This window comes from Amborella trichopoda, chromosome 10 (assembly GCF_054954075.1).
Source record: "Amborella trichopoda isolate Santa Cruz 75 chromosome 10, AtrichopodaSantaCruz75HAP2 v2.0, whole genome shotgun sequence".
Taxonomy (NCBI): Eukaryota; Viridiplantae; Streptophyta; class Magnoliopsida; order Amborellales; family Amborellaceae; genus Amborella; species Amborella trichopoda.
In genome coordinates, this window is record NC_142345.1 from 4,213,562 (window position 1) to 4,227,459 (window position 13,898).

General features: G+C 32.9%; 1 protein-coding gene across 1 annotated transcript; it reads left to right on the forward strand.

The window, feature by feature from the left end:
* Nucleotides 1–7,969: 7,969 nt before the first annotated feature.
* Nucleotides 7,970–12,555, forward strand: MINE1 (homolog of bacterial MinE 1). The gene is made up of 2 exons (XM_006844793.4): nucleotides 7,970–8,174; nucleotides 11,785–12,555. Exons 1-2 carry the CDS (start codon nucleotides 8,022–8,024, stop codon nucleotides 12,379–12,381), a joined length of 750 nt encoding a protein of 249 aa, XP_006844856.2. The 5' UTR covers nucleotides 7,970–8,021; the 3' UTR covers nucleotides 12,382–12,555.
* Nucleotides 12,556–13,898: the final 1,343 nt, after the last annotated feature.

The following is a 13,898-nucleotide window of genomic DNA, read 5'->3' on the forward strand; positions in this document are numbered from 1 at the left end:
AATTATTTTTGTAAATAATATGAAAGGTATAAAAATATAAAAAATAAAAAGTTTATTCTATTTGATATCTCCATCTTTCTACTAACAATCTCTTTCACTAAATTTATTATAGAAACCTAAAAAAATAAATTTTTGAAAAATTGAAGTGTTATTTTCAAAATTTATACGTATTTTATTAATTTTTACATTGATAACCAAATCTTTTATTTTATTTATTAAATTTTACATTATAAATCATGTAATGTACTATTTTTCTTACAGTTGTCAATAATACATTTTAATTAGATAATTTTATAAATTTTTTTAATTTGTTATTATTTGTCTAATAAAATAATTATAAAATCTAAACTAATAATTATAATTTCAGTATATAATATTATAATTAATTAGGTTGTAATGATTTTGGATTATAGTTAGTTAGGCTGTAATAATTTGGGGTTTTTTAGCGGATTAGGGTTTTTTGCCAAAACGATATTTTAATGGTCGTTCTTTACTCTTTATTATAGTCCATGTATAATTATATATTTTATCCATGACAATTCTATGATTTTTCTTTTATGTGATGCAAATTTAGTACTTAAGTTTATACAAGAGCATCTCAATATTCACAAATTGATGAAAAAAATGAAAGTTAATAATGTAGTACCCTCATTTTTTATTGGATTTCTAAAAAATAATATTTATAACGAATTTTGATAATTTTTTCGGATTTTTTTAAGCTTTAATCTGATCTATTCAGGCAATTTCCGATCCGGATCGCCGATTCGCTGATCCGGCTCGATTTTTGAAGTGCCTGATCCTGGTCATCGATCCGCTTTTTAAACCATTGGGTTGGATCAATGGTTTAAAAAGCGGATCGGTGACCCAGGCAACTCAAAAATAGATCCGGATCGGCGAATCGACGATTCGGATCGGAAATCAGCCGAATAGGTTGGATTAAAGCTTCAAAAAAATCCGAAAAAATTATTAAAATTCATTATAAATGTTGTTTTTTAGGAATCCAATAAGAAAGAAGAGTACTACATTATTAACTTTCATTTTTTTCATCAATTTGTGAATATTAAAATGCTCTTTCCCTATATAAACTTATGTATTAAATTTGCATCACATAAAAGAAAAATCACAGAATTATCATGGATGAAATATATAATTATACATGGACTATAATAAAGAGTATACTAAATCAATGAAAGAATGGCCATTAAAATCTCGTTTAGGCGAAAAACCCTAATCCGCTAAAAAAACCCAAATTATTACAGCCACACTAACTATAATCCAAAATTATTACAACTTAACTAATCATAATATTATATACTGAAATTATAATTATTAGTTTATATTTTATAATTGTTTGATTAGACAAATAATAACAAATTAAAAATATTTTATAATATTATCTAATTTAAAATGTATTATTGACAACTATAAGAAAAATAGTATATTACATGATTTATAATGTAAAAATTAATAAATAAAATAAAAGATTTGGTTATCAATGTAAAAATTAATAAAATGCGTACAAATTTTGGAATAACACTTCAATTTTTCAAAAATTTAATTTTTTAGGTTTCTATAATAAATTTAGTGAAAGAGATTATTAGTAGAAAGAGGGAGATTTCAAATACAATAATTTTTTTATTTTTTATTTTTTTATGCCTTTCATATTATTTACAAAAAATAATTATACCACTATATACAACAAAAATTAAATGCTATACAAAAAATTAACTTTTTTTTTCATTTTTTTATGCCTTTTATATTATTTACAAAAAGATTTATACCACTATATATAACAAAAACTACTGTACAACATATATACAACAAAAACTACAAAATATACAACAAGAAGGGGATTCGACCTTGGGACAACAAAGGCAAAAACAGAAATCATAACCATCACACCGTCTCACTGGATATGATTATTAGTTGCTGATTAATAGAATATATTTACATTCTTTTTTCATTTTAATGTGCTTGGGATTTATCACACAACGAAAGATGGGTATTCAACTTTGCTTTATAAATACCTATGTAATATGAAGTAAGGTATACACATGGAAATATGGGGCAACTTCACACGTGGTATGTGGCACGCGATTTTGTCACATGTGTCCGCTTGTCGTTTAAAACCGCTCAGTTCTCTCTAGACACGGGCGGTTCTCGACTCGGTTTTTTTTTAAACCTTGTTTAAAACAATTGTTAGGGCATTTTTAGATAAGTTTATATAAGGCCTAGGCTTTATGAAAACAAAATAAAACCTCACCTCAAATCCTCATATAGAGAGTAATTTTGGCATTGAAAATCTTCATGATGGCTCTAAAATCAATTTGTTAGGAAATTTTTAGATAAGTTTATATAAGGCTTAGGCTTTATGAAAACAAAATAAAACCTCACCTCAAATCCTCATATAGAGAGTAATTTTGGCATTGAAAATCTTCATGATGGCTCTAAAATCAATTTGCTCCATCGACAGTAAATTGTGAAACTTAAAAAATAGTGTAGATTTGTGAACACTTATTTTTAGTTCGAAATGGATGGTCTAGATAATTTGTTACAATAGACATTATTTTTAGAATTTGGAATCTTAATTTCTTTTTACAAACATAGTATTCCAGCTGAGATGGTCGATTTAAAAGTTTTCCAGCACTTAAATTGCAATTTTCGATTAGTTCTGCAATTTTCGATTAGTTCTAAGGTGATGCTTTACTTATTTTGATAGGGCTGCAGCCCTATAAAACCATTTTCCTTTGGGATCATGGTGATAGAAATATTTTAGGACACATTTGAATACATTGGATAAAAATGAGAGAGAAATTAAAAAATATATAGTTTTGGATTAAATAAACCGCAAAAATTTGAACTCTCAAACTCTTGTATTCCAAATTTAGATCCAATAAATTTTTATGGAAATCTATTGGGAGAATCCTATGCCAACATTTTAAATCAATTCTAAGATGATTTGGTTACGAAATAAGAGAGATTGTAAAAAAGCAGGTTGGGCTTTGGGGCTAAAAAATTGGTTGATTTTTTGAAAAAATCTTGCCCAAATGCAATTTAATAATAAAAAAATTGATTTGCCGGGGCTAACATGGGTGGATTTGGGTTCAAACCATCAATGGAGCTTGGATATGGATTAAAAGTTGTTAAAAAACATTAAATTTTTTCATAAAAAAAAAAAATTCATTTTCCTTTTTCTCCTGAAAACATAAAAAAAGGCACCTAGGCCAACTTGCTTGAGTCTAAGCAAGAACCGACTATGTGCGCGACATCAAAGATTACCGAGTAGGCTTTACAATTTTGAAAAGCTCATTACAAGCAAACAACTAAAAATTTGAAGCCTTATTTAAAAGCCTAGCTCCATGACCGGAACTAGGACTCCAAACTAGACCCCGGTCATATGAGCCCGATTATTGAAGGGAATTTAGCTAATGTTATTTTATGTCGCAAAGACCTTGAGTTTTACTAGAAGAGTCTCTAAACAATCAAATTCGAGCCTACCTCAAAAGTTTTCACTAGAAGAGGTTGTTTGATGCCCAAATATCCTCAAATTCATTATCTCCACATCAAGATGTATGGACATGAGAAAAAAATGGATTTCAAGATTTGGAAATAGTATATTTTATAACGTACTTTTGGATAGTCAATTTTCAAAATTTTCGAGTTTTCATTGATCTCTCAATCTACAGTATTTTTGTAGCTTTAAACTTTATGAATAAAGATGAAAATATATTTTAAGGCTATCAAAAAGATTTTCAATATTAAAACTATATTTCTTGATACTATTTGAAAGTAAGCTCCAATTTGATTGTTTAGAGCCTAGGCGGTTCTATACAAACCATACCGTTAGTCAAATAGCCAAATTGGCAACTATGTTTTACTATTACTACCCCTCTTAGAGAGGTCTTGTAGCCCTTTTTTTTCACTCTCTTTTTCTCTCTCTCTCTATCCTTCTCTGCTTCCTTTTTTTTTATTCACATCTTTCTTTTTCTTTTCTTTTTATTTTATGCCAGTGTTTACTTTTTCATTATTTCAATAAAAATTTACGAAACATTTAAAAAATAAATAAAAAATACCAGGACTTTATCTCTCTACTTTTATAAAGAGGCTAATGGACCAATTTGCCCCGATTTTAAAAAAATATTAAAAATTTATTTATCTCATCTATCTTTTTTCTAACGGTTTCTTTGTTCCGCTCATATTATCTCTTTCAAAAACCCAACACATTCTTTCTTCCTCTCTATTTTCTATCTCTAAAAATCCAACTCATTGTTTTCTTCCCACACATCCTCCCTCTAAAGGCCAGCTAATTATCCCCTTTTCTCACATTCTCTTTAAAAATATTGCACATTTTTTGCGTCCTCTTATTTTCTTTCTTTAAAACCAAAACTATGAAAGAAGAAGAGAGAGGAGCAAGTGAAGAAGAAAAAATTATATCATACATTTTGAAATCCTAAAAATGTGAATGCGAATTATCTCCCTTCTTTGATTCTCTTCTTTAGCGATGTTTGGTCTATGTGAAAATATTCTTGTGAAAATATTTTCATATGCAAGAACTTCTCTTTATGATTCGGTGTAGTTTTTTTTATCAATAGTCCCAAGTGTATTTCTTCGTACCAATTGACATCCAATTGATATTAAAAAAGTCTCAACTCTAATTCCACAGGGAATTCTTTCATATGAAAATATTTTTACACACATACTAAATGCATTCTAAATTTTTTCTATTTTTCTTATTTGAATTTAGTTTTAGAGAGAAAATGGGAGGGTATCAAGAAAGGGGTTGGGTTCTAAGGGAGAATGCGAAAGTGGATTTGGTGTTTAGAGAGGATGTAAGAGGAATGAATAACGAGTTATAGTGTTAGCGAGAGAATGGGAGAGAAAGAAAAAACTTAAAAATTGGGTTTTTAGGTAGAGATTGTGGAAGGAAGGGGGAGGCGCAGGAAAAAACGAATGTATTATACAAGGAAAAGTTTATACAAGGTCTCAACCATTCTTTTTTTCCCTTTTTCGGAACATTTATATAAGGTGTCCATCTAAATATGGTGCACCTGAAAAAACTTTATGAAATTGTTATTTCGATGTTGAAAAATCCTACAAATTGATCATCTAAACCTTGAAATGTATCTATTTGAAAAAAAAAAAAAAAAAAAGATTTCTAGTTGTAAAAATAGTGCATCTTGTCCGTCCATTTGCTTAAAAAAATTAGTATTATAAAGGAAAAATTAAAAAAAAACACTCTAAAATGAACTATCTATGCAACTTACCCCACTCCAATCTTTTCTCACATTTTTTTTCTCCAAACAACCTTTCCACACAAAAAACCCCCAAGGTAAAAAGTTCTTATTTTTTGGACAAAAATGCCCTTCCCGTACAAACCAAATCAATTCGCGGATCCCAAGTAGAGTAGTGCCGGAGCGCAGTATACTACTGTTGGAGTGGAATGTCAAGAAGCAATGTCGGAGTGTGGTGCTACATTGCAGGAGCGTTGTGGCTCTAAAGACTTCATTACAGGAGAGAACTGCCAGAGTGCGTATTTTCACTGCCGGAGCACAGTGGGTCACACAAAGCACTGCCGGAGTACATTGTGACTGCCGGAGCACGCATTCAGACTGTCGGAGCGTAGTCCTCCATTGCCAGAGCGTTGTGGGTCAGAAAAAGTACTGCTGAAGCGTACATTGGGATTGCCGAAGTGCATCTTTACTGTGGGAAACAGGAGAGAGAAGGCTGTGTGAAAAGAAACGAGGGTACTTTAGTTCTATTTCATGTTACTTTGGGTTGGGGGGATTTGCGAGAAAATGTAGTTTGGGGGGGAAAAGTGTGAGAAAGATAGGGGTGGGGGTAAGTTTCATAGATATTTCATTTTAGGGTGTTTTTTTATAATTTTTCCTATTATAAATATGTTTGTTCTACCCAATTTTTGGAGCATTAAACGTTACAATTAGATGTGAAAATATATAGAATACAAGTTTACTTATAATAAGAATAGAAACAAGAAAGTAACTTATATTAGTGGCCAAAAAAACCCTAAAATAGGTTATTTTTGATGTCTTGGGTCAATAATCCAGGAGAATAAAGAGATTGAGGACGATATCACACATAGAATTATGGTTGGTATATGAAGTAGATATATATAACTGGAATTTTATATGATCACCTCATACCAATGAAACTGAATCAAAAGTTTTATACGTTGTTATAAGACTAGCCATACTTTACAGAGAGCGATAACAGAAGAAAGGATAAAATCCAAAACGAATATATTTAAGGAAATTTGGATGTGGTTTCAATAGGTGATAAAATGAGAAAAAATAGATTTAAGGTAAACCTAATACAACATTAGTTAAGATATGCAATTTAGTTTTAGTGGAAGGTTCTAAAAGGGACAAGGAGAAACCCAAAAAGGCCGATGAAATTAGTGAGAGAAGATATGGTAACATGTGGTTTTATTGACGGTATGGCTCTTGATAGAGTAAAATGACCAAACAAGATTAATATAACTGACTCTAAATAGTTAGAATAAGACTCAGATAATGATAATGATAACGGTGGTGAGATGTGAAAATAAATTCTTAAACCATCGTAATTATTTGTGGCATCCAAATTGCATCTTCTAGCAATATTTAAAGGTGGATACTTTGATTGTTGAAAGTTCATACCTCATAAAAATTACTGAGAAAAAAAAGACCTTAGATTTTGTCTCTAAAGGAGAGGGGTGAAACAATCAATTTATCCTTCAACAGAAAGTAGAAGAGCCAAAGCCAAAAATAAAATTTTAAAGAGTGTATAAGGTTGCAACCTTAAACAATAAATAAAAAACACATCTCCAAATTTTATCATAAGATGTAATTTTGGTGTAAAAAATTATTAAGATGGTATGCGAATCTATTTTCGTCATTAATTATGAAAATTCAAACTAAAAAAAGGTCAAATCAAGTAAATCTATAAACAAATAAAAAAAATTGAAAAAAGACGGTCAAGATAATATGTTGCAAGATATATTATTTATAATATTCAATGTTTTTCATATTTATATATCTTGATGTCAAGATTATCAATTAGAGAATTTTTCAAACATCAAAATAGCCATTGCGAATGAATTTTTGAGGTGCATCTTAATTTTACCTATTAGTGTTGCAATCTTATATATATATTTTTTTCAATTTTAAAAAGTCCTTGAAAACTACATCTTGTAAGAATTTTTTCATAAAAATCCAATAACTAAGTATTAGCTCTATTTTAAAAAAACAAAAATTTCTTTCCCCGAGAGAGAGTGAGAGGGACGAGACACCACAGAGGACAGAGACGCCAGGTAAAGAGATACCCAGGTATCATTTCCTAGAGAGAGAATGCGAGAGAGAGAGAGAAAGAAAGACGAAAATATCATTTTCCATAGAGAAATCCAAATTATCATTCTCTAGAGGGAAAGATTTTATATAAAGTGTCAATTTGTATCGTACAAGTAAAGTGAACCTAAAAAATCTATTAAATTTTTTTATTATTATATTAAAAAATTTTAAATTGATCATCTCCAACTCCACCTCGACATTCATACAGAAAAAAAAAGAAAAGCTTTTAATCTTAAAAAATAGTTCATCTTTTAATACATTATTTATACTATTTATTTTTAATATTTTCGAGTGTTTATAAATATGCTAGATGGTGATCATTTTTGAAACTTTAATTTTCATAATTGTCGGATTTTCGTATGGTCTCAAAGCTTTGCACTTGCAGCACCATAATTGCATTTTCCGCTTAGTTTTGAGGTGAACACCGTATACAAAGATCACGTATAGAACCCAAACAAGAAACCCAAAGAGGGACGGAAATATCATTTTCTAGAGAGAGAAACCCAGATTTTATTATTTTCTAGAGAGAGAAACCCAAATTATCATTTTCCCTGAAAGAGACCCAAACCCGACTCTCATTTCCCATCTGAAGATATAAAACTCCTCAAGTAAGACCAGAGGCCATGGAGCCGTTGAGGAACTGAGACTGAGAGAGCAGAAGCCATAATCTTAGCGATGGCGATCGTTCCGTCCACCTACTTTGAAAACACCATCACCATGATTTCATCATCGGCTAGTTTCAGTGCCCTCTCCAACAAGAGGCCAAGTCTCTCTCCTTCGACTCTCTTTTCTCACCCTTCGATCTTCATTCCGTCCTACTCTACCAAGGTCAGTCTCTCTCTCTCTCTCTCTCTAGATTTTGCATCAGTTACCAATGCCCCATCTTCTGCATGGATACCTCTGAATGTTTCTGGGGTACGTGTCTCTCGCTTTATTTCTATCTCCATCATTCTCTCTGCTCCTATGAAACTGAATCTCCATCTATTTCTTTATGTTCCTATGAAACTGAAATTGGGTTTTTGCTTTCAGATTCATTTTTGAAATCCTTTCTCTTCTCAACCCTTTAAATCTGATGTTTTTTTTTGTTTTCTCTATCTCCCCTTCCCCTCCATTGATACCTTTCAATACTGGAGTTCTCTCTCTATACTTTGAAAATTGATTTATACCTTTCAATACTGGAGCTCTCTCTCCATACCTTGAAAATTGAGAATACTATAGCGTGCTTTACCTTGAAAATTGAGAATACTATAGAGTGCTTTACCTTGAAAATTGAGAATACTATAGAGTGCCTGGAACGTGCATTTTTTTGAGGTTTTCCTGCACGCTCCAGAAGATCAAAATATATGCTCCGAATTGTTTTTTTGGTTCCACAGTTCCTGTTTATGACTTTGGTTTTTGGCGTTTGCACAAAGAATTGTGGGTAATGCTATGGTTGATATCATCAATTTCACTATTCATTGCTCAAATTTCATCTTTTCTCGATTAATATGTCAAGTTTTTTTTTTTTTTTTTAAATTGTGTGAGATGCGTGTATTGGTTGTTCTACAATCAAGTTTTTTTTTATTCTATTTTAATTTGAGAATTTAGCATCCATTCATTGAAGGGAAGATATGGATGTACATAAAATTAGAATTTTGCTAATGCAAGCTTTTAGTTTTTATTTTGATATTCTAGTTGACAAAGATTGGAGATGGAAATGCAGTATTGTGACTCTTTATCGAATCTAAATGGGTTTGTCTTAGTTTACCACAACAGTTGCCTCAATATAGCTTGATACCCAGGCTAGTAGTGTACAATGTCGATAAAAATTTTCATCTCCATCATAACAGGCATTTAGAAACACTGCACTATTTCTATCATGTGTTCTTTGGGTAGTTTAATCATGCTATGGTGTTGTTTTTCATCCCCTTCTCCCTATAACGTTTAACGTTCAATTGTATTTGTCTGTCACTTGTCATCTGTGTCGCATGGGCATGGCACAGGTGTCAATGTGTCAGTGTCTTGTACCATGGAGAAGAGGATTCTGTAACACAGCAATATTATGAAGAACCAGCCAAATCCAACAACATTTTGCTATTATTTCAATTCACGATGAGTAGAAGGAATGATCACTTATACCTTAACTGGCTGAATCCTTTGATATTTCCAAGGTTCCATATATTTTTTCAAAGTTCACATGTGTCTACTCAAAACAAAAAAGAATATCAAATGTCTAAAATGATGTAATCAATGGTTACTAAAAATGAAGAATCCAGAAGAGTTTATGCCAGTATGTGTTTTGGTATGTGTTGGACACAGGTATGGCACCTAACCAAAAGAATCCATGTAACATAGCTTAGCATGATTTGGTTCTTGAGTGTTGGAATTAGGAACACTATATCATGTAGCAAATAATGTTGTGACACATGATTGTTTTCCTCAACTAGGAAGATGCCACCTATGTCTCTCTTAGAGTAGTTTTTAAATGGCTGGATGTTATAGTTTGAAAATTTCTTTTTTATTTTATAGCAGAGCTCATGCTTGTATCATGATTTACTGGTGGATGTGCATACCTATCTGTGCAAGTATCATCTTATGGGGATGTTTGATAAAGGTTCGGGATGGGGGAAGATTTAGTTTTTAGGAGCCTCGTAAGGCTGTGAACGTGTCGATCGGATAATAAGTAACAAATAGTAGTTTTAACACCCTGGTGTTTGGCTTCAACAGTAATAAAGACAGTTTATCAGATGAAGGGTTGGATTGTTGGTGTTTTTTTACTAGTGGGGAAAGTGATATTGGGGAAGAGTTTATGTCCCTTACAAAATAGATATGATAGGTATCTGGATTACTAGGATGTGCCCGATCAGATTTGTCTATTGAAGTTTCTTTGGAGATAGCAACCAATTTACCCCACATTCCTTTTTCGTGGTATGCTTTAGTCCCTCCTAAAATGACTGCTTTTTTGTTGGTTTGCCACCATGAATAATATTTTCAATGGGAACTATTTACAAAAAGAGGGCTCACACTATTTTAATTTTCATGTTCTTCTCTATGTGAAGAGCAAGTCGAAGAGCAGTTTCTGATATATTGTGTGTTTTTGTGGGAGCATGTTTCTAGTCTTGGGGTTTTATCGAGGTCCTGAGTGAATGTGGTGATGGCTCCCAAACTTCTGAGTTTCCTTGGTGATCATGATTTCTGTTTAAAGGGGGGTTATGAGTTTGTGTTCCTTTGTTGCTATTATTTTTGGTGGTTTTTTAAGTATAGACATGGTCATTCTCGAAAAAAGAAACACGAGGAAAGATGAGATATAGTAGGATCACGTGTAGTCAACATTAGTTGATCAGTGGCAGAAGATAAGCGGTATCAGCAAGTGTGACCCAAGTTGAAAGCTGTATCCGTAGAAAACTGAAACTAGTGAGGAGGTGTCATAATATGCATGGAGCCTCTACCCTCACCCTCTATACGGAAGGTGTCTACTTCTGCATTAGTTGTGTCCCTTCTCTAATTAGGCACAAGGAGGCTAATATGGAGACTGGTTTGTTTGCAAGTTCAAATGTCAATCATTATTCTCTTTCATAAACCTCAAGCAGTCATACTCTAATTCCAGTGAGGTATTTGCTCTGGTGTTAGTACAATTACATCATGACGTCTGGGGTGGTTTGAGGAAAACCAAATTAAGAAGAGACCATTTTCTGCTTTTGATAGGTATTAAGAAGAACAGAAGTTGAGTATGTGGGTATGTTACTTACAAATACAATTGTGTGCATTATATGTATTTACATATGTTACATATGTAAAGGCAATACAGATGTTGATTTTATCGGCTCTGCAGCTTCCCCTTTCCCAATCCTGGAGCTTCCACCTCCAACCCATGCAACTATACTCGCCTGGCATAGCGAATTAAAAATGTGATGAGAGTTTCTAATGTTGAAGTGTTTATGCTTGATTAATATGCAAAGAACCTGCAACATAGGAAGAAGTGTTCTTGCTCTGCTTGTGCCGATGAGTAATGATACAGTTATAACATAAATGCAAAAGAATAGACCTTTGGAGAAATGAAGACATGAATGCAAACTTTAACATGCCTAAGGATTGTGGCAGTCGTGACTTGGTTTTTCTATTTCAGTTGCTTTTTGTAAATTAAATAAAAATTTGAAGTGAGATTTTGAAAAAAAAAAAAAAACAATTTTTGAAGTGTAGCTTGCATTATCGTTGTTTATGTGAATGTGCAGCCATGACAAAATGATTACAATTGCATTAGGTTAAAGCATTTGTTACTCCCCTCATCTTTATTCATCTACCACTCTGGCCTTCTAAATGTTTCCCATACCCTAAATCTTTGACATGATTGACTGCACCCTCCCCCTCTCTCTCTCTCTCTCTCTCTCTCTCTCTCTCTCTCTCTCTCTCTCTCTCTCTCTTTCTCTCTCTCTCTCCCCACATTTGTCACTTCTCCCAGGTTGGTTTTCCCGGTAACCCTATAAGAGGAATGCATACTTTCGGACACATTCCCAAATGGCCCTGCGTTGCGGTGGAAAGCCACCATCCCCAACAAATTTCTCACCAAAGTTTCAGCCTTGGAGACAACCTCTCAAGCTCAACCACTAGCCAAGAGGCCGAGGGCCTCCTTCTTGATGCAGTGAAGATGAGCTTCTTCGAGCGCCTCAGCTTGGCTTGGAAAATATTATTTCCAACCATCGTGAAGAAGAGCACCAATGCTAAGATTGCAAAGCAAAGGCTAAAGATGATCCTATTCTCCGATCGATGTGCAGTGAGTGATGAAGCAAAGCGTAAGATAGTTAGCAACATTGTTGGGGCACTGTCTAACTTTGTAGAGATAGAATCTCAAGACAAGGTTCAATTGAGTGTTTCTACTGACCCGGATTTAGGGACAGTTTATTCGGTTACTGTTCCAGTCAGGAGGGTAAAACCAGAATATCAAGATTCTGGGGACAGTTACAGGGGAATAAGCAATATCGAGTTCAAGGATACGGGAGAGAAGTCAGGCTCGGTTGACGTGAGGTTTGATTTCTTTCTCCCTGCCAATGAAGAGTAAGTGATGAAAGCCGTTGAGGAGTTTTGGCTATGTCTGGTTTTCATGCCATCTATGTGACATTGTGAAAAGGTTGGTCTCTCAGGTTTAGGATCATATGGTGTTTTCTCTATACAATTTTAGTTGGGCTGTTTGGAAACATTAATCTCTTGTATATATTGTTGAATGGTTGAGATTTATGCTGTTTATTGGTTATTTGATACGCATGTGCACAACACAGACACACACAAACAAACGCTCTCGCACACATCCCCCCAGGGGCAGGGGGGGTAGGGGGTGGGTGGGTTTGGTTTCATTTTATACTTTCATGTCATGGAGATGATTTGCTATATATCCATTAATGCTACAGTTTTTTTAAGCTGAAGGATGGTTGCTCATTTTCCTGAACTATCCATTAGAAGTGGACTGGGGACCAATCGTGTTAAGTTCTATGGTAGATTGCAGGGATATCCCCCGTTTGTTCCCAATGACTGCCGATGGAGATTAACCTAGTTGGATTGGCAGTCACCCAGTCATAAGGAACACACAGTAGAATACTGTCGTAAAAGATCATTTAAAGTTTTTGAGAAGGATTCAGCAAAAGCTTATTGCAAACCAAGGTTACGTGTTGCCATTTGAGTCGTGCAGTTCTAAGCATGGCCAGCCAAAGATTACGCCACTTTTGGCCAAAAGTTGGCACGATTTGTGATCTCCAATGGCGAACAGATAGCAATCGAATTATAAAAGGACACAGTTAGCATGCGGCCAAGCCCGCACATGTACAAATGTGGGCTTGGCAATAAATATGTTTTTTAAATATGATTTGATCCTAATTTTTAGAAAATATATAATCTTTAACATGGAGATCATGAATATAAAAAATTAAATAAATTTTGAAAATTAGAAATAATAATTATATTAAGAAAACATTTGGATTGATGTAATTGTTTTTTTGATGGACCACATATTTGCATTCATCTTTAAGATGGGTGCTTTATACATTTGAACCGCATATTATACAAATGCGGTCTAGCCCGCATGAAACAATTGTTTATTATAAAATGCGGTGGTTTTACGTTCGCTGCAAAAATCTAACTAGATCTGGTAGTGGGAAGCGAGTGCCAAGAGTTTAAAAATATTTCTTAGAAGTGCATATATATATATATATATATATATATATATATATATATATATATATAGATATATATATATTTATTGGTACTTCTTGGGGCTGATTTGTATGTTGTAATGCCCAAGATTGTGGTAATATAATATCTGACCATTTAATTGTTCTAGGAACAATTGTATGAGATTTTTCTATATTTGTTTGGAATAATATGGTTTGATCTTTTGGATCCATTCGTATAATATTTGGACATAAGGTATTCATAACCTTATAATATATTCTATATACTATGGCCAAATTTTGGGAACCATGTATCATATGGAATCCATGTGTTTTTAAATTAATTGATAATATATCTAATATATGTGGGTCTGTTAAAGAAACTGAAAAATTTGGAAAACAATTGAAATATATC